At 39.7% G+C, this 27201-nt stretch overlaps 1 protein-coding gene across 1 annotated transcript; it reads right to left on the reverse strand.

Annotated features, from left to right (window-relative positions):
* LOC131990765 (uncharacterized) lies at nt 1-25089 on the reverse strand. The gene is made up of 21 exons (XM_059355881.1): nt 25074-25089; nt 23578-23680; nt 23378-23479; nt 21625-21735; nt 20202-20280; nt 18777-19053; nt 16908-18696; nt 16641-16814; nt 15727-15900; nt 15401-15447; nt 13818-14023; nt 5588-5690; nt 5403-5487; nt 4955-5110; nt 4285-4363; nt 3906-4134; nt 1986-3789; nt 1733-1906; nt 1413-1586; nt 1102-1148; nt 1-889 (listed from the first exon to the last, which is right to left on the reverse strand). The coding sequence occupies exons 1-21, from the start codon at nt 25087-25089 to the stop codon at nt 321-323; spliced, it is 6498 nt and encodes a 2165-aa protein (XP_059211864.1). The 3' UTR covers nt 1-320.
* Between the last annotated feature and the right edge of the window lie 2112 nt (nt 25090-27201).

Genomic DNA, 27201 nt, shown 5'->3' on the forward strand with positions numbered 1-27201 from the left:
AAAAAGAAAATAACTCCATTCTGAAGGCAATGTTTTTGTTCCTTTTTAAAAACAGAAACAGATTTACATTTGTTCTAGTGTGTGTTTTGCTTTTAAACCTTTAATGAAATAAATCACGGCAGACATTAGCAGCTACCAGACGCTGCTCCAAAAGAAAAACTTGTTGAGAGAGAATATCAAAGTTCAGCTCTGAGATAATTTCAGCATTTAAAAGAAGAGAAAACATTTCTGACAATAAAGAAACAATCAGAGAATCAAATGTCAAACAACTTGAAGCTTAATCCAACATTTAGACCACAGGACAGGAAGTAATCTCCGTCCTAAAGAGAACACAGAGACACTGAGGAGTCATAGGACAGGACCCCGAACCCAAACCCAGGATGAAGAGGTTCAGTGAACGTGGTGTTGAAGGTGTGGAGGTGGATCAGTGAGTCAGAGGAGACTCTGTAGAAGGACAGAGAGCCAGCAGGACAGTCCACATACACTCCTATTCTACCAGAGGAGGAGGAGGAGGAGGAGGAGGAGGAGGAGGAGGAGGAGGAGGAGGAGGAGGATGTTTCTCTGTTATTGTGCCAGACAGAGTAACCATTATCAGAGCACCTCAGACTCCAGGACAGACCATTCCATCCAAACACACAGTCAACACTGTCTCCTTCCCTGCTGATTCCTCTGTAACTCACTGCTACATCAACCTCTCCTTCCCACTCGACCTCCCAGTAACAGCGACCAGTCAGACCATCTCTACACAGCAGCTGATGCCAGTAGTCAAATCTTTCTGGATGATCAGGATATGACTGTTTATCTGTCACCAGGGTCAACTTTCTGTTGTTTTCAGACAGTTTAATGAATCTGTGGACTGTGTTTTTGTCCAGTGTGAGTTGACAGAAATCTGATGGAGAGAAAAAGACACAACACAGCAGCAGTTTATCATCAGACACATCTGAAGGGTTTATTCGTTCTTTGTGTCCTGATGTTGTTTATTTAAATAAGTTAAACGATGGCACATGTTGTCAGTCCTGTTTTAATGAATAGATTTCACAACTGTTAACTTTGTATTTAAAGCTGTTTTGTCTTCATGAGTCAAATGTAATCCACACTTACACTTCCTCAGACCAGGTGTTAACCTGTGCTCTCCACCATGGTCCACCCTGGAGGAAGAAACACAGTCACAATGATTTTCTATCCAACATGACTGACTAACTGCTGTTCAACATGAAGCAGAACTCCTCAGTTTGTCATTGTGACAGATAAACAGGCTGAAACTCTTCAAAGTCAACTGTCTGCATGATTCTGTCACTTTATCTGAGATAAAAGACCTGAAGAAGAAGAAGAAGAAAAAGAAATAAAGAAAATAAAGGAAAAGTTAAATTGGAGGAAGCTACAGTGTGTGAGCTACCAATGTCAGTCCATACCTGAGAGTTTCCAGCCCCCAGTGTGGATCCTTAAGTCCAGCAGTCAGAACCTTCAGTTCTGACTCCCCTGGATGATTGTAGCTCAGGTCCAGCTCTCTCAGATGGGAGGGGTTGGAGCTCAGAGCTGAGGCCAGACAAGCGGAGCCAGATGTTGTTATCAGACAGTTTGACAGCCTGGATTTAAGAAAATATTAAACGTTAAATTAAATAATGTCAGCAGATAAATTGTACAGATGTTGAACATTTTCACCCACTTAAACCCAAAATGACATGACCTGAAATTAAACCATCAACTCTTTAGCAAACAGATGATTACTTACCTGAGAGTTTTCAGTTCACATAGTGGACTCATCAGTCCAGACGACAGTACCTTCACTCCTGAATCCTGCAAGTCATTGTTACTCAGGTCCAGATCTCTCAGACTAGAGGACTGGGAGCTGAGGACTGAGGACAGAGCTTCACAGCTTCTCTCTGATAGGTTACAGCCACTGAGTCTGGAGAAGATTTATTGAAATTATTTATTTCTCACATATTAAACTAAGCATATTTAATGATGTTCATATATCCACTCACAGAGCTTTGTTGGAGGCTTTGACCACTGGCAGCAGCCTCAGAAGAGCCTCCTCTGAAGCAGAGTATTTCTTCAGGTCAAACATGTCCAGATCTGTTTCTGATGACAGTAAGATGAAGACCAGAGCTGACCACTGAGCAGGAGACAGTTCATCTGTGGAGAGACTTCCTGATCTCAGGGACTGTTGGATCTCCTCCACTAGAGAACGATCATTCAGTTCATTCAGACAGTGGAACAGGTTGATGCTTCTCTCTGCAGACAGATTCTCACTGATCTTCTTCTTGATGTACTTGGCTGTTTTGTGATTTGTCTGTGAGCTACTTCCTGTATGTGTCAGCAGACCTCGGAGGAGTCTTTGATTGCTCTCCAGAGAAAGACCCAGGAGGAAGCGGAGGAACAAGTCCAGGTGTCCATTTGGACTCTGTAAGGCCTTGTCCACAGCATTCTGGTAGAGATGTTTTTGTTTAGGTTTGTCTCTGAAGACTTTGGACAATCTGGAGGTTGATTGCTTTTCTGACATAGGATTGACTCCAGACTTGATTAAGGTTAAATGGACATGAAGAGCAGCCAGAAACTCCTGAACACTCAGATGGACGAAGCAGAACACCCTGTCCTGGTACAGTCCTCTCTCCTCTCTAAAGACCTGTGTGAACACTCCTGAGTACACTGAGGCTGCTGTGATATCAATGCCACACTCTGTCAGGTCTGAGTCATAGAATATCAGGTTTCCTTTCTGCAGCTGATCAAAAGCCAGCTTTCCCAGAGACTCAATCATCTTCCTGCTCTCTGGACTCCAGTGTGGATCTGTTTCAGATTTCCCATGATACTTGATGTTCTTCACTTTGGACTGAACCACCAGGAAGTGGATGTACATCTCAGTCAGGGTCTTTGGCAGCTCTCCTCCCTCTCTGGTTTTCATCAGCTTCTCCAGAACTGTAGCAGAGATCCAGCAGAAGACTGGGATGTGGCACATGATGTGGAGGCTTCGTGATGTCTTGATGTGGGAGATGATTCTGCCGGCCTGCTCCTCATCTCTGAATCTCTTCCTGAAGTACTCCTCCTTCTGTGGGTCAGTGAACCCTCTGACCTCTGTCACCATGACAACACAGTCAGCAGGGATCTGATTGGCTGCTGCAGGTCGTGTGGTTATCCAGAGGCGAGCAGAGGGAAGCAGTTTCCCCCTGATGAGGTTTGTCAGCAGCACATCCACTGAGGTGGACTCTGTGACATCAGTCAGGATCTCAGTGTTGTGGAAGTCCAGAGGAAGTCGACACTCATCCAGACCGTCAAAGATCAACACAACGTGGAACTCTTCAAACCTGCAGATTCCTGCTTCTTTGGTTTCAGGAAAGAAGCGATGAAAAAGATCCACCAAGCTGAACTTTTTCTCTTTCAGCACATTCAGCTCTCTGAAAGTGAATGGAAATGTGAAGTGGATGTCCTGGTTGGTTTTGTCTTCAGCCCAGTCCAGAGTGAACTTCTGTGTTAAGACTGTTTTCCCAATGCCAGCCACTCCCTTTGTCAACACTGTTCTGATTGGTTTATCTCTTCCAGGTATGGCTTTAAAGATGTCTTCTTGTCTGATTGTTGTTTCTGGTCTGTCTGGTTTCCTGGATGCTTTTTCAATCTGTCTGACCTCATGTTCATCATTGACCTCTGCAGTCCCTCCCTCTGTGATGTAGATCTCTGTGTAGATCTGATTCAGAAGGGTTGGGTTTCCTACTTTAGTGATCCCCTCAAACAAACACTGGAACTTCTTCTGAAGGTTGGACTGAAGATTACGACGGCACACCGCAGCAGCAGTTCCTGAATGACCAAAGAAAAATATTTAATTACTAAGTGTATGGTATAAATCTGAAGAATAATTATTAGATGTGATACAAACTTGTTTCTTCCTCTTTAATCTGTTAAAATCCTCTTACTGTTATGCAGACAGTCAGCCAGCTCCTCCTGCTTCATTCTTCTCAGGAAGTTCAGTGTGATCTTTAGAAATGCCTCTCTGCTTCTCGTCCTCTGCTCTTCATCCTCACCGTCCACCACCTCCTCATCCTCCCTCTGACTCTCTAAGCATTCTGGGTAATCTGGACTCAGGACTCTCTGGAACTTCTTCAGCTCATTCTTCACAAAACTAACAATGTTTCCCTCCAGCAACTGGAACAGAATAAAATGTTAGAACTTGACATCAGATCATCTGTAAGACAGAAAATGCGTGCAGCATTGAGTCTGGATCAGAACGGTATTTAGTACCAGGTTGTGATTGTTGTAATGAGCAGAAGTAGCTGTGTTTGTACATTAACACACCATAAATACGGAGTCCAGGTTTGTCTGATTCTGCTGAGCAGAAAGACCAGATGGAAACTCTAAATTCTGCTGATGAACTCTGTGGAAAAAATGAACAGAGAAGTTCTTCTCTCAGTACTGTGACTTAAGATCTTATAAATACAATCATCTATCAAAATTAAATGACTCGCCACTGTAAATCAAATTTAGCTGTTTGAGTTCTCTTAGAAGACAGTCTAACTGCAGTGAAAGTCAACCTCACACATGTCGACAAACAGACGATCACCAAATAAGGTCAACTGAGAAATTTACCAATAAATAAACCTGTGTGAGAGGACCTCAGCCTCAACAATCATTGGTCAGTAGGACCTCTGGGGCAACAGGGGGACTCCAGGTCATAAAAACCCAAGACTCCAAGTTTTCTCTCTCTTTCACACCTGGGACTTTCAGAGAACAGGGCTTGCAGTCACAAAGGCTCGGCGTTCCCTGCCCTTACACGTACACATTTTCGAAACAGCATCCAGCCGTTTGTGTATTTGAACCTTGTTTTATTTTTCTACCAACATCTGCAACGTGAGACTTAATACAAAGTAGAGATGTGAAAAATGTAGATGAAGTTCTACGAAAAATAAATCAAACCTCATCTCAGTAGGAATGGATTATAACAGACACAAACACTTTGTATTCTTACCTTTGATCAGCAGCGTGGTGTCCATCTTTGAAGTGAATAGGTTTACCGATAGACTGGTCACTTATCTTGGACACACAGCTGGGTCCAGGTCCAGGTCCAGGTCCACTTCCAGGTCCAGGTCCAGCTTCAGCAGAGTCTGGTTGGTCATGCTTGATGCTGATAGAAACACAAACAAAGAAATTCTTCTAAGATAAGTTATTGATGGAAATTTAGTTCTAGTTAATTTTTTCCTGTCATTTATACACAATATCACTGGTAGGAAATAGTAAGAGTGAGGATAAATAAAATAGAATAAGGAGAAAATGTGTGATTATGATGTGTGAAATGTTTTATGTTTTGTACAGTCATAACAACAAACTTAGATAAAAGATTACATTTCAGCTTCAGACAGGTGTCCATGTTTGAAACTAATAGGTTGAAACATAGACTGGTCACTCTTCATGGACACACAGCTGGGTCCAGGTTCAGGTCCAGGTTCAGGTCCAGGTCCAGGTTCGGGTCCAGGTTCAGGGCCAGGTACAGGAGAGTCTGGTCTGTTCAACACAAACACATATAAAGCTTTGAGTGTGAATAATGATGTTGGAGTGATTTGAGTGCTGAAGAGTCCTGGACAGTTAGAGATCCTCATCTCACCTCTGAGCTTTGGTCTGGCTGTCATGTTCCCCACACAGAGTGGTTTTAGAGGGACGGACTCCCTCCTCTCTGTCCTCACACTGATCCATAGCAGAGTCCACACCTTCACACAAACACAACAACATGCTCAGTCATTACAACAAGCTGCTCATCACAGGACACACTGTCATTGTTCATTCTACCACCAGACAGTATCAAAAATAAATAATAATTAAAAAAATTTGAACTGTGGATAAATGTAGTAGTAGTTATGTACGACAACAACCAGAAACCGGAGTTCAGCTCCAATTACACAGCACAAACCTGCAGAGACTAAGAAACTCTTCAGAGTCTGGTCTGAATAACTGATGTCATTCAATATCTATACGTCATTTTTAAATGTTTAATATTTCAGAATAAATATTAGCCTTTTGTCACACATGTACAAAATCGAACAAACATTGTTGAGTCTTTATGGAAAAGTCCACACCATTCTGCAAAACTACACACAGAGCACCTTGCAAGTGTAATCTGGACCCACTGATACCAGCACAACCTGGCAACAAACTACCCGTTCCACAAAATAAAGGCAAGAAGCAATTACAAAACCAAATCCATGCAAAAAGCCTTTAACTTTCCCTGTAAATCCAGCCGAAATACATTGTCCTTTCCGACCAAATATCACACAAGCCGACAAAAGTTTATTGGCACAGGTAAACATAGGAACAAAGGATTCGGGGTATGCAGCGAGCTCTCCAAACTTACAATCATACCATCTTTACTCACATAATAAAGTGTGGAGATTTATGGAGCAAAACGAAATAAAAGCCAAACAAAAGCATAAGATGCAGATACTGGATAGGTTGAGACCAGGTGGAGAGAAAACACCTTTAAATCTGGCAGGTTGCCAAACCTGCGGTCCTGGCGCTCCTTCAAGGACACAAATAAAAAACAATAACTGGGAACCTTGCCTCTCAATACCTAGGACAATCACATAATAAAGAAAGGACTAAACGAAAAAACTGAAAAAATAAAGGCGGCGTTATTATACAGTGAAAATACAAGTTTATAATTTTCTATAATCAACAATAAGAACATATTTGGAAAAGACATACAAACTGAACAAAATTGAACTTTACTAATCAATAAAACTTAAGTCATCTATCTGAGACAAGAGACAAAAACAGGATGAAAACTGTTGCTACGTTACCTTCTGATGGTGAAAATAATCTGCATCACGCTGATGGGTGAAGGTGAAATTAATTCAAACCAACCAGAGAAACAAGAACAAACATGAAACTGACAGCAGGAGGTTTCCAAAGGTCTGTAGATTCACACACAGTCTCAACTCTCTCAACTCATCTTCAAACTCAAGGGATTTTTAAGGAAATATGATCACAGAGCAGCTCTAAACTTTGGAGTGAACAAAAGTCAAACATTAACAGAGCGTATGAAACATTATCAGCTGGACCATGAAGGTCTCATATTACAGTTTATACTCAGTATGTTTGCTGAAGGTATAAGGACAAAGTGTGTATGAGGGAAGGTGACATTTAGTTCTGCAGTCTGCTGTATCTTTATCATACGTGCAAAATTGGGAAAAAACATTTACTTTTTATTATTATTATGATAAAATTTGTGTTATAAAAATGAAGAATAATAATTACAGTGTGTGTTCAGGATAGTGTTTGTGAGGACCAAAATATTTACGAGGACTGTATGTTTGTAAGGACTATCTCTGCTAAAATAGAGGATATTTTAGTCTCCAGTTTTAACAAAAACAGTAGTCTAAGAGCTCATGAGAGCAGTATGATTGTCTACACTGTGAACAAGAACAATTAATTCTATAGGGGCAGTTTGACAACTTAGGCAGAGGATAGGCTACTTGAGGACAGTGGATACGACGGTGGTGTTTATCCAGAGAGTATGTTTATGTTCATGAGAAAGTGTTATTGTATACAGTTCAAAGAAAAGTACTGGTCAGGTTATTGGTAGTTGGCTTTGCCTCACCAATAGGTTGAGTGTTGGTTTCCTGTTGTGAGAGCTGTATGTGAGGTGAGTGTGGTGGGAGGAGCTGAGGTAGCTGAAGGTGGTGGTATGGTTGGAAGTTGGAAGGAAGAGAAAAGGAAAGGATGGTGGGATGCTTTCACTCAGGTTGTTTTTTGAAACTTGGGGTAAATAAAAAGCCAACGAATGCAGTAGTGGAACGAGGGTGCATGAACGGGATTTGGTAAACCTGGATCTCAAAGCAGGCAGATGGAGGAGGCGGGGCCTTGAGCCGGTTCATGCCGCTCAATCCGTGGAGAGAACTCTTGGTGGAATGGAGCTGATGGTGCTGACGTTTGTGTGCAACAGAGTGTGAGTGGCTCTGACAAGGTTAACTGTTGATAGAAGGTTGCACATTGAACGATGCAAAGCGCAGCTTTTTTTCAACATGGTGCACAGCCAGTCATTAAGAGAATGGAGGGGTCAGAGGGGAAGGCAAAGTTCCTGATGCTTCCTTAACTGCTATATTAATGTTCTGAATGTCCTGTATAGCACCTTCAGCTGAAACTGTCAGGACTTCAGATATAACCTGCTGTCTTATGACTTTCATGCATTACATAAATGTATATACTTTCATAAAATGTTTGCAGTGCAGTGTAATTGTGAAAACAGTTTAGTAACATATACATTTAATGAGTAGGAAACAGAATTGTTGCATTTATACATTTACGCACCATACATATGGAGTCCAGCTGTGTTTAACCAGACTGATCAACAGTAACCTCTGATTTGTGCTGCTTAGCTCTGTGGAGAAATATGATGATTGTGAACATGTAACGACACACAGTGTTAACTGTACTGTGGTCTAGTGGATCCTGTAGAAACACAGCTCACATCCTCGTTACAATTCTCTCCTGGAAACATACTGTTCAGATATATTACATTAGGCAATTTATACAAAATGTAATTTACTTGGTGAAATGCTTTTCTTGTATCTTGGTATGAAACTTTTTGAAGTGCTCTGTTTCCATGGACACAGAGCTAGGTGCACGGTAGATTGGTCTCCTGATAGAAACACAAACACGGATACAAGTTCAGGAGAGAAAACTGAAAATTATGTTTGGAATGTTTTAATAGAAAACAACAAAAATAACATAAACATACCTAAAAAATAATTCTTACCTTTGGACATCACACTCGTTTCCATATTGGTCAACAGGCCTATCCACAGACCAATCACTCTTCATGGACACACAGCTGGGTCCAGGTCCAGGTCCAGGTCCAGGTGCAGGTTCAGGTTCAGGAGAGCCTGTTCTCTCATGTTTGATCCTGAATTAATCACAATTATACATTCAGTGCTGGTGTAGCAATGGGATGTTGTTACACTAGATTATGAACTTTTATTTTGATGTTTTTAGGATAAAGTGGAGAACTTTTATTTTGAAGGTGTAATCTGAGAATATTTGATTTTGCATTTGTAAGGGGTAACTTCCTGTTTTTATATTTCATTCTTACAAAGGATTGTGATGTTCATGTGTGGCCAAAATATTTTCTGTATCATTTGGATATACATAGAGGCAATTACATGTAAGTTTTAGTTAGTATTTTGCCCTGGTAAAAAGTTAAATAAATGGATTCTCCCGTTCTCTGCTCTGAGAGCGAAGGTATGTATTTTTCTGCTCCGCTATTTTATTTATTTTACTTTACTTTAATACTGTGTATATAGCATCTGTTCCTTTTCATCATTGTTATTGAAAGAAGTGAGGTTTAATGATGTCTTGTGTTGCAATTTTCATATATTCTGTAATTTATTTTCATGCCATACACTGTAAATAACTGTTAGTCCGACACACGGAAGTAGAGTGAAGGTAGTGCAAGAGTGTTGTTGTTGGTTGATAGGTGGTGACAATAGGAGGAGATCTGTATTGCTCACTACTGTAAGGTATTACAGGTATGTACATTTGCATTATATTTATTTCATTTTGGTCCGAAAATTGCACACTGTTATAAAGATGTCAGTACTGTTTTGAATGAAATGTATTATTGTTATTGTAAATATTATATATCTCTTACTCTTGTGAAGTTGTGTCTGAATGCTGGGTAAACTTGTGAATACTTTTGTACACAAGTTTAACCTTCTCCCTGTTGGTTGCATGGGGCAAGTCAATAAGTTCCTGTTCTAATTCACTAAGATCATCCTCAACATGTTCATTATTGTTTTTTGGATTGAAAAACTCAACAGCTTTTGGTATCAGGTCCAGCGATTCACAGCGGGGATCTGATGCTGCAGCTCTCTGAGTCCTAGGGGAAAAAACTGACCAGCTGTCACCTATGTTTTGACAGTACAGAGTTGATGAACAGCTCTGGAAAGTTCAGGATTTGGCTTCAGAGGGATGAACATGAATTCAAGTGTCTTGACTGAATGGGAAGAACACTAATAATAATAATAATAATAGATTTTATTTATAGAGTGCTTTACAAGATACTCAAAGACTCTTTACAGTTAAAACAATGAAAATGCATTACAAATAAAAACAAATAATTAAAACCAACAACATTGATTATACATTAAAAGCCGTTCTGAACAAGTGGACGTTGACACGTTTTTTGAAGGTTGTTGGATGTGAACAGTCTCTTATGTTTTTTTGGGAGAGAGTTCCAGAGGGAAGGGGCTATTGAGATGGCTCTGTTGCCCCAGGTTCGATGCTTGGTCCTGATGAACACTGGGCAGAATATCTATTAGAGGATAAACTACAAACCTCTTCATGATCTGTTTCAGGGAGATGGGAAGTCAGGTGGCTGTTACCTCTATATCTCAGTGGGGTTTGAGGATCTGACTATATTTCCAAAGACTTATGGTCATTTGGAACATTTTCTCATCTTCTGACAGCAGGGAGGAACCTCAATCACATTAGTTGAAGATCTGTGGTGAGGGGACACACTCTGCTCTATGGCTGAACAATTCCTCCTTGTACAGACAGAGATTTAACAATGCTGAAATGCGGGGCAGTGACAGTTAGGGGATTGTTTCTTTAGAATTCTGAATCGAGCTGAAACACGTGTAAGTAACTGCTAGGTCCAAATAATTTTTCCACAAGGCCGGAAGCACACTGTGGCTTTCTCAGTCTCTATCTTTTCCTTATGCTGAAATACACGACAGTAACAACAAAATACAACTCTCCATGTGCACAGGCCCCGAAGCACACTGTCTCTTACTTAAAAAGGAAACAGGGGATCACTTCATTAACAGCAAATATCTGAAAAGGTTGCATTGAATACATTATATTCAAATGCTGAACTAAACTTCTTAACTTCTACAGAGTAGGTTTGACTTAGCTAGTTAGGAACAGCAAGTGGGTAATTAAACACACTGAAAGGTGGTTGTTATGAATACACAAATGTCCCACAATAAATGTATGCATAGCATATGCATAACATAGCATTACAAATCAATAATACCTGGCAATGGGGCACCATTTATCTTGTAAATGGCGCTACCATATATGCTATCCCTCCATGGGGAAATCAAATATACAAGCCTTATATGCCTTGGGCCTGAGCAACACTGGTGTGGGTCTCACGGTTCAAAAGTGTGGTTGGATCAGAATTATTAATAATTATCATAATAATTATGAATTATTATAAATTATATGAAATGTATTTACTCTAACTCACCTCGAGTTGGGACACCACTCTGTGAAACAGAGAAAAGATAGCCAATTCACCTCAATCTATTACCGGACAGTGATGACGATCTAATTTCCCTTCGAGGATGGATAAAGTAATCCATCTATCTAAATCAGTCTCATAAAGTTACTAAATTATCAATTTGAAACGCTGATTAATATTTAAATTAACAATTATAATCAAATTACCATATTAATATCTAGAAATGATTGTTTTCATTGAAGAGGCTGGCACATCACTCTAAATATACAACATTAAATGGACAGCATGTTTATTCCTAAAGGGTAGCTCCCTGCTGCCATTTTGAGAGCTAAATGAAAATGGAGCTGCATTTAATTTCATGTTAGTTCAAATCCACAAATAAACCAAAGTTCCCAACTCTATAGGCCCTTATATACTCGTGATTTTCAACATTTAGATTGACATTCAACCAAAAACACAAAGATTTAACAGATTTATGACTAGAACATCTTGAAACACGTTGCTGAGCTGCATGTCAGGTTCACTGCCTTTAGACTATGCAAATCAGTTCTATGTGGGGGTAGAAAAGATTACCTATACATAACTAACAATACATATGTACTTTTACTAAGATCTAATTCTAAATGGAAGACTTTGAATTGTAGTCATGTATGACATACTGTATTGTGTTGTTTTCAAACTTTTCTTAAGTAACTGACCTGAGTGCTTCTTTTACTCTGACTCCTAAGAAGTACACTCTTACTAGTTTCACCCATGCACAAGGGCGCACTTAAAAAGGCAGCCATACAGATTTGTACTTTGTATACTTTATGAAATATGTCAAAGTAATTTATTGAATTCATTAGTTTATTAGTTATACACAAAATTATACATTTGCCAAGATATCCCAATGCATTTCCTGACAAGAACCAACCTGCGTAGCAACCTGATTGGTTGAGGTCACACTCTGACTTCAAGATGTTAAGGTCAGGATAGCCCATTGGACAGGGGACAGCCACAAACATGGATGAAATAAAAGTCAATACAGTACTGTAATTTCCCAGCTTGGGATAAATAAAGTATATCTATCTATCTATCTATCTATCTATCTATCTATCTATCGACACAATACCTCTGCCCTCTGAAACTCCTCCCCCTCCCTTACAAACTATCACAGTACATTCAAAATGTGATATACCCAATCATGTGAAATAGAACAATTACATTACAGAACAAACTTTAAAGCCACAAAAAACACATGCTCATACAACTCATTCACTCCAATAATTTGTCCCAATGACCATGAAACAACAGGATATACATACTTAATCAAACTGGCATGAAAAGGGTGTTTTGGATATGGGCTGTTTAGCAATGTGGTCCAAAACCCTGCACAAGAACAGACTTGGTTTGATGAGGAACTCAACAGACCACTGATCATCAAAGCTGCATGTTTTCATTGTCCTAAGTTGTTAACACAATAAATTATTGTATTTTTTGATCTTTAAAAAAAATGCAGTTGGGAGTCTGCAAAATCCGTTAATAAGACCAAGGCTCATCCCTGGTAGGATTTTCTCCAGAGTTAGCCAGCTAGGAGAGCTACTTTACAAATACGGCAACAGGTTAACAAGTTAGCAAAAGGTCTTCCCAAACTGAAATCCTGCAGAGTAAGATAAATATATAAACATCTAGAAATACTCAACGACTCTAAGTTGCAAATATGTACTGTACACATCGTGACCTGCAGACAAAATATGATAACTTAAAGATAAATTTGGTAAATTGAAAGAACAGCTCTTTTGAATTTGTGCAAAGTATCCCCCAATGATATTTGATGAGAGTCTGACACCCAGTAGTCTTACCAGGACTCTGTTACATGTATGTATTATATTACATATTATGTGTTTTATATTGTATATATATATTTGTATACACATTGTATATTTGTTTTAGTTCATTATTATTCTTATTCTTATTATTATTTTATTTATTGTAACCTTTACCTCTTAATTTGGAGTATTTTTTGCACTGGAGTCTCTGTAACTAAAGGAATTACCCCCTGGGGATTATGATCTGATTTTGATATTTGTTAGTAGATTCTGCTACCAAGATCTGAAAAGATAAGTCAAAACATTTGATCCACCCAATTCATGATTAATGATGTCCTTTCACAATAAAAAAAAATCCCAATATGATGAGGTGGATATAACAATGAGCAGTGATTCAGCAGCTGTCTTCTGTATACAGGGAGAAACCATCCCTCCTATACTGAACAGAGAGACACTGAAGAACCAGGATAGGTGTCAGATTTAAACCCATACCCAAACCCAAACCCTGGACAAACAGGTTCAGTGAATGTGGTGTTGAAGGTGTGGAGGTGGATCAGTGTGTCAGAGGAGACTCTGTAGAAGGACAGAGTGCCAGCAGGACAGTCCACATACACTCCTATTCTACCAGAGGAGGAGGAGGAGGAGGAGGAGGAGGAGAGGACTGTTTCTTTGTTCGTGTGAAATACAGAGTAACAACCCTTTGAGCAGTACAGACTCCAGGACTGATCATTCCCTCCAAACCAGCAGGCATCTCTGGGTCCCCTCCTGCTGATTCCTCTGTAACTCACTGCTACATACACGACTCCTTCCCACTCGACCTCCCAGTAACAGCGACCAGTCAGACCCTCTGTACACAGCAGCTGGCAGTAGTCAAATCTCTCTGGATGAACTGGACATGGCTGCTTCACACTCTCCAGCGTTACCTTCTTGTTGTTTTCGGACAGTTTGAGGTATCTGTCTGCTGTGTTTTTGTCCAGTGTGAGTTCATGGGAATCTAGTTGAGAGAAAAAAACACAACACAGCTGAAGATTATTAGCTACAACTGTTTTTGTTTTTAACATATGTTGTTGTAATATAGGAGCCATCTCTCAAGTAAGGATATGCCGTACATCAATTTGTCCAGAAATATAGGTGGTAACTTAGGGGGAAGGTGTTGCTAGATGAAGGGGCACAATTTTTTTTTCTTTTATTGTTGTGTACAGTACAACATACCAAGTGAATGCCCTTTGATGTATTTATGAAATGTTTGTCTGACGGAGAGTAATGGACAATGATTATGGATTCTTACATGTAACACACATAAGATTCTTAATAGCAAACAAATAATCTTCCATCAAGAGCAAAGAGCAGAAGTTTGTTATTTCATTTGACACAATAAAGGTGCTAGTGGAGTGTTGTGTCGGGGTCATGCCCGATCAGGAGCAGGTTAAGACTGGTGACGAAACTACGTTTAACAGCCTCTACAGACATCGTGGCAGAGGCAAAGAGCCTGAAGAGGATGTTGATGGAGGAAAATAGGAGGAGAAAGAAGAGAATGACCAAGCGAGAGGACGCTTAACAAGAGTGACCTTGAATTTTAGACTGGCTTCAAGGAAAAAGGCAGCCAACAGATGATGAGCTGGTCTTGTTGCTGTTGGAGTAGTAAGTAATACTAGCTGACTGGTAAATGAACATGAGCAAATTCAGCACATCCTGTATGTAGCATGTCGTTCACCAGGGCGCTGGGGCATTGGTGAGCTGAAAGGCATAACCAAATGGTAGGTTTTGCATAAGATCAACTTTGTGAAAACAGTGGCCCCCTCCAGGAGCTCAAAAGCAGTGGAGATGAGTAGGAGGGGGTAACAGCCCTTAACCGTGATGTCATTCAGGCCCAAGTAATTAAGCAATGGCTGCAAAGACTTGTCCTTCCTCTCCACAAAGACAAACCTGGCTCTGATAGGTAAATATCTAGGAGGACGACTAAGGAGTGGCGACCTGCTTGAGACAAACCTTATGGCAAGCAGAGCTCTAATCCAGGATGGTGGTGACACTAATGCTCAGACCAATCTTACTAAAATAATAATATGTAAGGTAGGGGTGATGCCACCCATCCACTGGCGGCAAAGGATAGGGGCACTAAAAGGTAACAAAACAAAAAAGCAGAATCTTTCTGGGCTGATTCAAACAGGTTATTGTTTCGCTTTGGTAGTGTTGGTATGACATTAAACTTTAGCTTTAGCTTTTGTTTTGTTAGCAACATCTTTGTGGCATTGAATTTAGGTTAAATTGCTCCAGTTATATTTAATTGAGAGATCATATAAAATGTCACATAAATATCATACAAGATTGTATGCTGATCTGTTATCATAAATCAAACTTCAACAATGCTTACACTTTTTGAGACCAGGTTTCAGTCTCTTTTCTCCACCATGGTTGATCCTGAAAAAAACAGAAAAACAAAACAAATTCAGACCATCATATTGTCTTGGAGATTATATATATATATATATATATATATATATATATATATATATATATATATATATATATCAAATAACATTTGCTATGAGTATTTGTTTTTCTTTTTTTCTTTGAATTATGTATTTTATTTTGTATTTTTTATATTATAAATTGTAATTGCTACCCAAAATGAAGCATTATTCCTTAGTTTGTCAGTGTAACCAAACAAGTATGTGAGCTTCTGTTGTTTGTCAATACCTGAGTATGTTCAGTTTCCACAGTGGATCCTTCAGTTGAGTAGACAGCATCCTCACTCCTGTATCACTTATATGATTGTAGCTCAGGTCCAGCTCTCTCAGATGGGAGGGGTTGGTGGTCAGAGCTGAGCCCAGAGCACTAGAACCTGTCTCTGTAACCAGACAGCCTGACAGACTGGAATTAGGAAATGGTTGATTACATTTTATAATTAAAAATGCACAGTGATTTGAGTAAGATGGTATCTTGCAGACAAAGTTTCAGAATGGGAAAACAAAACTAACCATTCAGATGTCAACATCAACTTCAGTGTAAAGCAATATTAAAGCTAGAAGATGCATTTCCTTCACAAAATGTGTGTGAATGGTGAAAAGTTAAAAGCTGATGCTAACCTACGATACTGGTTGAAATGTGTAAGATTGTGTCGATGTGTAGAGTATGTGTGTACAGTATTTATACTATGTGTACAATGGGTAAATAGTATGTAGCTATGGTATGTGTAGTATGTGTGTGTACAGTAGGTATAGCATGTGCAGTATGTGTGATCAGTAAGTATAGTATGTACAGTATGTGTATCATGTATTTAAAATACATACCTGCATGTCATTAATGTGATGAACAATTTGATGTATCAACGGTTTGAATGCTGAAAGCTAAAAAAAGCTGACGCCAAACTGTGATGCTGGCAGGAATAGTTGGAAAGGTAGAAATGGATCTAATTGCTAACTGCTAATGTTATTAAAAAAGTTGAATAAAACCAATAATATAGTATGTGTAGTAATGTGTACAGTATATATAGTACACCTGTGTATAGAACAAGGCAATCTGAGAGATATTGATGTTCATTAAGATGAACTTGAAGCTGGATGAGCAAAATTAAAATTATTCCCTTTGTTAGTAAACAGCTGAATACTGACCTGAGGATTTCCAGTGTACAGTTTGTACTCTTTAGTCCAACAGAAAGCCGCTCTACTCCTGAATCCTTCAGGTTGTTATTACTCAGGTCCAGGTCTCTCAGACTAGAGGACTGGGAGCTGAGAACTGAGGACAGAGCTTCACAGCTTCTCTCTGACAGGTTACAGCCACTCAGCCTAGGGAGATTTAAGAAATTAACACAAGAAGATATTTTCTTTGACATTTTCAACTTTTGAAACATTGTTCTTTCCAGTGATACCCCCACTCACAGAGCTTTGTTGGAGGCTTTGACCACTGGCAGCAGCCTCAGAAGAGCTTCCTCTGAAGCAGAGTATTTCTTCAGGTCAAACACATCCAGATCTTTTCCTGATGACAGTAAGATGAAGCCCAACGCTGACCAATGAGCAGGAGAGAGCTTATCTGTGGAGAGACTTCCTGATCTCAGGTACTTTTGGATCTCCTCCACTAGAGAACGATCATTTAGTTCATTCAGACAGTGGAACAGGTTGATGCTTCTCTCTGCAGACAGATTCTCACTGATCTTCTCCTTGATGTACTGGACTGTTTTCTGATTAGTCTGTGAGCTACTTTCTGTCTGTTTCAGCAGACTGTGTAGGAGTCTTTGATTGCTCTCCAGAGAAAGACCCAGGAGGAAGCGGAGGAACAAGTCCAGGTGTCCATTTGGACTCTGTAAGGCCTTGTCCACAGCACTCTGGTAGAGATGTTTTAGTTTAGGTTTCACTTTGTAGACTTTGAACAGTCGGGGTCCTGATTGTTCTTCTTCCATCAGATTGACTCCAGACTTGACGAAGGTCAGATGGACATGAAGAGCAGCCAGAAATTCCTGAACACTCAGATGGATGAAGCAGAACACCCTGCCCTGGTACAGTCCTCTCTCCTCTCTAAAGACCTCTGTGAACACTCCTGAGTACACTGAGGCTGCTCTGATATCGATGCCACACTCTGTCACATCTGAGTCATAGAAGATCAGGTTTCCTTTCTGCAGCTGTTTAAAAGCCAGTTTTCCCAGAGACTCAATCATCTTCCAGTATGAATCTATCTGAGCTCCTCCATCAAACTTCATGTTCTTCAGTTCAGACTGAACCACCAGGAAGTGGATGTACATCTCAGTCAGGGTCTTGGGCAGCTCTCCTCCCTCTCTGGTTTTTATCAGCTTCTTCAGAACTCCAGCAGAGATCCAGCAGAAGACTGGGATGTGGCACATGATGTGGAGGCTTCGTGATGTCTTGATGAGGGAGATGATTCTCCTGGCCTGCTTCTCATCTGTGAATCTCTTCCTGAAGTACTCCTCCTTTTGTGGGTCAGTGAACCCTCTGACCTCTGTCACCAAGCCAACACAGTCAGCAGGGATCTGATTGGCTGCTGCAGGTCGTGTGGTTATCCAGAGGCGAGCAGAGGGAAGCAGTTTCCCCCTGATGAGGTTTGTCAGCAGCACATCCACTGAGGTGGACTCTGTGACATCAGTCAGGATCTCAGTGTTGTGGAAGTCCAGAGGAAGTCGACACTCATCCAGACCGTCAAAAATCAACACAACGTTGAACTCTTCAAACCTGCAGATTCCTGCTTCTTTGGTTTCAGGAAAGAAGTGATGGACAAGTTCCACCAAGCTGAACTTTTTCTCTTTTAGCACATTCAGCTCTCTGAAAGTGAACGGAAATGTGAACTGGATGTCCTGGTTGGTTTTGTCTTCAGCCCAGTCCAGAGTGAACTTCTGTGTTAAGACTGTTTTCCCAATGCCAGCCACTCCCTTTGTCAGCACTGTTCTGATTGGTTTATCTCTTCCAGGTGGGGCTTCAAAGATGTCTTCTTGTCTGATTGTTGTTCCTGGTCTGTCTGGTTTCCTGGATGCTGTTTCAATCTGTCTGACCTCATGTTCAGCATTGACCTCTGCAGTCCCTCCCTCTGTGATGTTGAGCTCTGTGTAGATCTGATTCAGAAGGGTCGGGTTTCCTGCTTTAGCGATCCCGTCAAACACACACCGGAACTTCTTCTGAAGGTTAGACTGAAGGTTACGACGGCACACTGCCACAGTCGTTCCTGGAATTAAGGAAATCAATGAATAGTTGTTTACTCATTTAGTTTTAAATCTGATAAAATCTTCTTACTGCTCTGCAGACGGTCAGCCAGCTCCTCCTGCTTCATTCTCCTTAGGAAATTCAGTGTGATCTTCAGAAATGCCTCTCTGCTGCTTCTCCTCTGCTCTTTATTGTCACCGTCAAACACCTCCTCATCCTCCCTCTGTCTCTCTAAGCGTTCTGAGTAATCTGGACTCAAGACCCTCTGGAACTTTTCCAGCTCGTGCTTCACTAAATGCACAATGTTTTCCTCAAGAAGCTGGAAGACAACGATAAATATAATTTGAAAAAAAAAATTAGAAATCCACACAACATCTGTCTACCATAGACTGAATGATCACTAAACAAAGTAATGTGGTTAATTTAAAGATTTGAGCATTGTTGTACGAGATATTACATTTTATGGTTACTTTTCATCTGTTACGATTTGATATAATAATAGTAAAACAAATACTTCTACTTTTTCTACTACTCTCAATAATAATATCTTATATGGATATTAATATGGAGCCTTTCACAGAAACCAAAGATGCCGTAGACAGTAGGAAACACAACAGGAACAAAACAATACACAAACTGAGAAAGGTAACAAAGATTATTGTTAGGATGTCAGAGTTAGGAAGGTTGTAGGCTGTGGTTAACACATTGTGTTGATGAGTATATCAGTAGGGAGCGTGGGAGCTGTGCAACTGAAAGCTGTCTCACTGATAGATATCATCACCATATTATACTATATTATGTTTATTTATTTGATCTTCTACATTCATATCAAAACAGGCAACATATTTATTTAATCATTTGAACAACCCATTTGACCATTTCAATCAGTCAACCAATTACAGCTATTTTGTTTGACCTGCACATGTAAGTGGCCTGCTGGTCTCTTGTTTGTGGTTTCTGGTGTCCCTGGTGAAAAAGTGCTTAGTTTGGAATTTGCCCCCATTATTTATGAAAACCTATGCCTTTAGACGTAGAAGTTTTTTACTTGCCTAACCAAGGGACACTGTTTCTTGTCAATTGCTGCACCACCTTGATTTGTTTAATTTGTGTCTACTTACATTGCTTTCTGTCTTTTTCTAATTATTGTGCCATCCTTATCAATGCTAGTGGTGAACAGCTTTTGCCTCCAGTGTTTATTTTTAGTCTTGTGGATTATTTACTGCCTGATTAATGCGTGCCTTTCATTCTGAAATCTTGCCATTTAGTGTTTCGAATGCCACTATTTAATGCTTTGAACACCATTAACTAAATTACATAAAAAGTAGATGGACTGGTTGGGGAGGAAGACATTTAGAAGATAAATAAAACCAATACCGTCTCCATGGATAAATCCCTTAGGATGTAAGAGCAAACATATTTTTGGGTGGATTTAAGTTTTTGTGTAGGTAAACAGCAGAAACTACTGTTGAAGGTGCCTAAGGTACAACTATACAGGTCATTGGATGACATGTCTGTACATTTACATACCTTAAATATTGAGTCAAGGTCTTCTTGATGCTGCTGGACACACTGACTGCTGGGAACCTCTGAACTCGGCTGCTCAAATCTGTGAAGAGAAAGTGTTCTGTCTCAATGAATCCTGAAATCAAAAGCAATTCAATTTTCTGAGAAACGGTACCAATAAAGACTCTTATTTTCTCTCTTCCTTATGTAGCACCGGTATCACACCACTTATTGCGCCACTGGACCAGTTCTAGGCTCTAAGGAGTGGGGAGCAAAATGATTACACCAGAGACCGTAGCTTTAAATGTAGAGTCCGGCAATTAACTGACAATATGTAAACATATAAAACACAGTACAAAAACAAACAAAAAATTACCCAGCAGGTTCCAATATTGAGGTAAGTAGAAAAAGTATTTCACTGTCTTCTATTTTCTTTAACCAAGCTAGGTTAAGAACTATTTTTGATAAATTTGACCGGTCTTCCAATAAGTTTCAAACAGGTAAGTTAAACCTATTTTAGATCTCCTATTTTATTTTTTCATGAGTTAACTCTATTTCTTCCAGTTCAAAATCAAATGAAAATGGACCACAATTAATTCAGATCACATTCAAAATCATGAACATAGAATTCAAAATAAAAGCATGACACTTTCAATCAGTTCAAATTCAAATGAGGTTCAATTATGTTCAGTTCAAGGAAAAGTCTCAGTCTGAGTTCAATTCAATAAAGAAAATATGAGTTCCCAGTTCAGAGAAAAATATAAGTTCCCAGTTCAGTTAAATCCCGACACTCCTACCACTCCGGCAGCGAGCAAGATTTCCTCACTTAACGGTGAGATGAGATGAAAGTCCGGGTCTGGCCCGCCATCTTGTCCGTGGAAACGTGGATGTGCACGCCTGCACGCTGTCAAAAACCTGACCAAAACCGGTGTAGCTTAGTTCTTATCTTATCCCCGTCAATTCACGATCAGGTAGGTATCATTCACAGGTTCTAAAATAAACTTTTATAAACCTTTTTCTCCGATCTCTCCTCTGCTCTCTCCTACAGGTTTCTGCTCCTGCAGCGTCACTGAGGTGCTGCGACTAGGCCCTTAAAGGGGCAGCGACATGAATTTACATAGGCACACTTTTAATCTTTTAACATCAAATTATAGTTGTATTACATTTTTAATTAACTCAGATGAATTAGCATTAAATTAATCCTTTTTAAACATATTTATTCAGCTTTTTAATGTTATTTATTCTTATTTATTTATCATATTTTAACGTGGGTTAAACTTAACATCTCCTTAACTCTTACAGGGTTATGTCTCAAGGACACACTGGGTTCAGGATATTGTACCATCTGCTGATTGCTGCTGATAGAGTACAGTATGGACAAATGTAAATAAAAAATGGGGAAATTACATAAGTGTTTTCATTGTTTGTTGTTGTTGCAAAAGCTTACCTTCGCTCAACAGGCTGATATTCATCGTTGAACCCAGGAGGGGGACAAATGGGCCTCTCCCTTTTCTTTGGCTCACTGGATTCAGAATGGTCTGGTTTCTGTTGCTGAAAGCTGATGTAAAAAAAATGAGAGAACTAAATCTCAGGATTTTGAGCAGATAGTCACCACTTAAATTCCAAAATACCAACCCATCAGACAAGCATGCACAGGAAGATGCACAAGCTCCATACAGTAACCTATACCAGTGCTATTCAGTTCAATAATTCTTTTGTATAGCAGTAGCCTGAAAAAAAATTCAAAAAAAGTTAATTTATGGATTTGTACTGACGTAAATTAAAATGCAGCAGCATTTCTCATCAGTCTCTCCAAATGGCATCTGGGGTCCCCTTTGTTCTCTGGCAAAGAAACAGCCAGTAATCTCTCTTCCCCATGATGCCTGGCGTTTATGACCCCTACAGATGTGTGATCACCTCATTGGTCAGGAAGACCTTTGACACCGGATGGGGTCGCCTGTATATAAGCTCAATTGCATCTCCACTCCTCCTGGAAGGGGACACAGGTCTATATCCTCCAGAGACCAGAGCCCTCTTTACTCTATAGATTGTATGTTTTGTTTGCTTTACTTTGTTTATTTAGAATAAAAACCTTTTTGCAATACATGCTGTTCATTTAATGTTGAGTGATACGCCAACCCCTTCTATGAAAAGAATGAAACATTCCTTAAACCACCACTAAACGTTAATATGGTAATTTGATTAAAATGATTAATCAGTGTTCCAAATTAAATTGTTATTTTAATAACTTTATGAGACTGATTTAGGTGAATTGGCTGTTTTCTCTGTTTTACAGAGTGGTGCCCCACCTCAAAGTGAAATCAAGTGATATCATTTATTCTTTGTTTGCGGCATATAAACCCTTACATATTTAGCGCCATTTACAACGTAAATGATCCTTCACGTAAGGCATATCTCTACAGCCACCTTTCATGGCTGGAGTTTAAGCAATGACTTCCACAAAACCTATCCCTGAGAAGCTGTGCAGCTCTTGCCTGGTGTAGGATAATGAGCATATATTTACACCAGCTCACCCATACTTATACATGAATACAGACTTTAGTCCTATTAATATCTCATGGTTAAAGGACATCAATGAAAACTCTTAAACTTTTACCCAAAATAAGGCTGCTGTCTGAAATTACTAAAATAGATGACAGTGTATCTCCTCTTCCGCTCACAAAATCTAACTCACGAGTAGGGAATTATCGCTCTATTTTAGTTTTAGCTGTAAAATTCTAATGGAGGAATTAAAGGTAGTTGTCAGAGAATACATGTATCCAACAAATCCTCCAATTGTGACTAAATTGATATCATTGCAGCAGATTTGGTTGGAGAAGGATGTATACTTGATGTGTTCCAAATGTTGGGACAGCATGTGGTTTCTTTTGCACTTAATTATGGGTGGTGTATATTACAAATATACAAAGGTGATTAGAAAGGGTGTCTTCACATGCTTATAAAAAAGTTGTTAGATGGAATATTGCATCTGCTAAACCTGCTACACCAACAGCCTCCAAGGACCGTCAAAAGGGACTCTCTAAACTCAAGGACAAAGATTACTCTGCCATATTATTTTTCTGCTATTATTAGAAAAAAAGTTACTGCACATTTCTTGAACACAAGTAACTTTTTTTCTGAACGTATCCATAAGAATCTTTATATTGGCAACACTTCATGGTGACATTATGATGACTCACTGTGTTTTAGAAGAACGATGCCCTCTAAAGTTATGAGAACGCCTTATCGATGCTACGCGCTTGAAGGACGCACCGCTGGGTTCATGTTCAGGAGAGTCTGGTCTGTTCAACACAAACACACAGAGCTTTGAGTGTGAATAATGATGGTGGAGTGATTTGAGTGCTGTAGAGTCCTGGACAGTTAGAGATCCTCATCTCACCTCTGAGCTTTGGTCTGGCTGTCATGTTCCCCACACAGAGTGGTTTTAGAGGGACGGACTCCCTCCTCTCTGTCCTCACACTGATCCATAGCAGAGTCCACACCTTCACACAAACACAACAACATGCTCAGTCATTACAACAAGCTGCTCATCACAGGACACATTAGTTCTCTTAACATGAGACACGTATTAATAACATTGAAACCTCTCCCAAAATTGGATTATAGCTCTGTGACAGTGTTGTAAGGTATCGTTGAACACTTGTAATATCAGCAGTAGATAAAATCACCTCAGCCATGTTTGACCTTGGCTGTCTGACCAGTTCTGAAGTTCTCTACATTTTTCTCTGATGATTCAAGCTCAGATTAAAATCTCAGTTGATTGTACAACCAGTGAGTCATGAACAGTAAAACATTAAAATCATTTTCAAAACGCTTTCATTTAACTAACAGAAATTCTTAAGAACATTTATACCTCTTGGAGGAGTTAAGAGAGACTCTTTGCCCTCCCTCTAGAACCACTGGCCCAGAAAATTAGACAGCATCCCTCTGTACTTCCCAGTACTTTCTGCAATACAGAACATAGAATAGCATTATATGCTAATGATATCTTACTCTATGTTGTTGACGCAGGAAACTAAATTCCACATTTACTAACTACTTTTTATCTATTCACCCCTTTACCTGGATATAAGATTAACTGGACTAAATCATCATTAATGCACTTAGACTCAGCTTTATCAGTCATACGCTTGCCCTCTGTCATCCCAGTAGTAAGGCAGTTTAAGTACCTTGGTGGTGACATTTTTCCTTTGACATCTTCCATAGCATCACAGAATTTCGTAGGCATATACAATAAAGTTGAGAAGAATCTTGGACGCTGGTCTAAGCTTCCGAATTCCCTCCAAGCCCCCACATTGATAGTAAAAATGGATGTATTTCCTCGTATAAACTTTTACTCCTCTATGGTTCCCCTTGTATCCCCAAAGGGATATTGGGAAAATTGCATTTACTCATATCTAAATTTATATGGAATGGGGAGAGACCGCACTTTAAACTAAAATCCCTTCAATGAGTTAGGACAAAGGGAGGATTAGCTCTACCTGTCTTTAAAATGTTTTTTTGGTCCCTTTCTCTTTGCTCCTTATGTGTACGGTTTGACCCAAACGCTTCTGTGTGCTGAAGATCAATTAAAGAGAACCTTTTACAACCTCATAGACTACAAGACCTGGTGTACTCGAACATACCATCTAAAGAAGGTAATAAAAAAAAGGCCTAAGCCCTCTGATTTCTTTTTTGCTCATAACTTGCCACTCTGTAATGAAACACCCTGGTGTAGATCGTAAATGGCAAAAGCATTCCCCTGTATTCAACATTTTTTCTCTTCTTATTGGCAATGCGCTACTCTTTTGCACAATGGATGAACAAGGGAGTTCACGTCCTCCAAGACTTGTATGATGATGATGGCTTACGAGCTTTGGACAATCTTTTACTTACATCTGAGATCTGCCATGAAGGCATACGGTGTCCCATGGGGAGTACCACTCCTCACACATCCACTGCATAAATTATTTGCTGCACACAGAAGAACACCATCTCCTGATTGTGACCTATGTACACTTAATGTATCAGTATGTCATTTGACATATGTTTTGGGAATGTCCTGATGTATTTGCCTTTGGGAGACATACATCTCTCACTTTAACCGATATGCTTAAAATATATATTCCACTGTCACTGACTTTACTTTTACTCAATGATGACAATGATAATGTTGGAAAATGTTGGCCTTGCGATGGTAACCGCCTCACACGTTGTCGTGGCAGCAGTGGGCCAACTCTTTTCTAGACATAGTTATGATGGAGAGATCTGTGGCATGGGTGCATGGATCCTGTCAGAAAAACCCTATTAGCGGGGCGTCCCGGTGGCTCACACCGGTAGAGCGCTAACCATGTATGCCGTGTGCTGCGGCGGAGCCGGGTTCAAATCCGACCTGAGCTCCCTTTGCCGCATGTCTTCCCATCTATCACCCCCTTTCTATCTCTCACTATCAATAAAGCAACAAAATGCCAAAAAAATAATCTTTAAAAGAAAAACCCTATAAGCATGGGAAGAAGCTTCCACTTTGGTTAAAGAATGATTGCAGCATTGACATATTTGATTTTTTTTCCATGTCCATATTATATTTGTATATTTGTATTGTTTCCTTTTTTTTGTATCTTGTGGAGGTCAAGAGATAATTAGGGGTCACCATGGGTTGGGGGAGGTTGGGGATATTTTTTCAGTTTCTATAAGGTATAAGATTTTTTGATGTTTAATACTCAAAACTTGTACTATCGTGGAATTTCTACTTAATAGAAAACCAATAAAAATGTATATAAAAAAAACATTTATACCTGTACGGTTCAAAATGATATCTTAAATCAGCCAATCAGCATCAAGAAACATTCCGCCTGTGCAGTGAAACAGTGACGCAGCATGATGTGATCAAAGTAATCCTGATGATGAAACATTTACAGATTCCTCTGGTAGGATTCTCACCTGCTGAACTCACTTCAGGTCCACTTACAGACACTTTCCACCTTCATGTGTGGAGGAAACTCTGGGAGAGAAGAAGCTGCTCGTCTTCGTCTTCATCAGTCCTGGTGTCTGTGAGCGTCCGAGCTGAGGACGCCGTCACACCCTCACAACTTCACAGTCCAAGTCTAAAAATAAAACAACAGAGTGACGTGAAAACCAGTCCTGTGGTAGATGTCAGCCCATCAGAAGTATTTTAATTTGCTTTATCCACACCCTTACCTGTCCGAGGTATTTGGCTAATTAGATGTTGTTGTTTCTTATCTGTGTTGAGTGTTGTATGTATATTTGTTGTATCTGATGGCTGAAATGTTAAACTTTTCTAATGAAGATGATGTTCACAATATCTTGAGAGACAGTGTCTTGATGTATCTATATAACAATACGTCCCAGAAACACAAACAGACAAATCACTGATCAGATGGTGTAATTTAATCACATGTCCACTAAATGGCGCTAACTGACCATCTGATGTTCAGAAAGATGTAATGGAGGTTCAGCAATTTGGATTACAAGCACTATCTGTCTATCTGAAGAGACACAGTTTGATAACTGTATGTATTTATTTCTAAATGTACCTTTTTAAAAAACATTCTGTGAGTTTTCTGAACAGCAGTTTATAAAAGTTTACAGCATTTATATTCAGAACAATGAGTGTGAACCTGACAAATAAAATAAAAAATCAAACTAGAATAAATCAGTAGACAAGAAAGTGAAAAACTGTCATACCTAAATAACTCCTCTTATCAAAACAGACCATCATCAAACTTTATGATTCAGATGAAACACAAAGTGCAGCCAACGTGAGACACTGGATTCTACCAGAATAACTCTGAGTGTTAGATCTGATCCTGGACCAGAATCATTAAAGACCTCACAGAAGGACAATGGACAGTGTGTCTGATTCTCACCTGCTGAACTCACTTCAGGTCGACTTACAGACATTTTTCACCTTCATGTGTGGAGGAAACTCTGGGAGAGAAGAAGCTGCTCGTCTTCGTCTTCGTCAGTCCTGGTGTCTGTGAGCGTCTGAGCTGAGGACGCCGTC

The sequence above is a fragment of the Centropristis striata genome, chromosome 18, assembly GCF_030273125.1.
Source record: "Centropristis striata isolate RG_2023a ecotype Rhode Island chromosome 18, C.striata_1.0, whole genome shotgun sequence".
In the NCBI taxonomy this organism is placed as follows: domain Eukaryota; kingdom Metazoa; phylum Chordata; class Actinopteri; order Perciformes; family Serranidae; genus Centropristis; species Centropristis striata.

Bases quoted from the DNA above. Each gene is read 5' to 3' on its own strand.
- LOC131990765 (XM_059355881.1), bottom strand. The intron at 1,907-1,985 runs GTGAGTGGATAT...AATCTTCTCCAG, and splicing joins AAAGCCTCCAACAAAGCTCT to ACTCAGTGGCTGTAACCTAT. The intron at 1,587-1,732 runs GTAAGTAATCAT...TCTTAAATCCAG, and splicing joins TGTGAACTGAAAACTCTCAG to GCTGTCAAACTGTCTGATAA.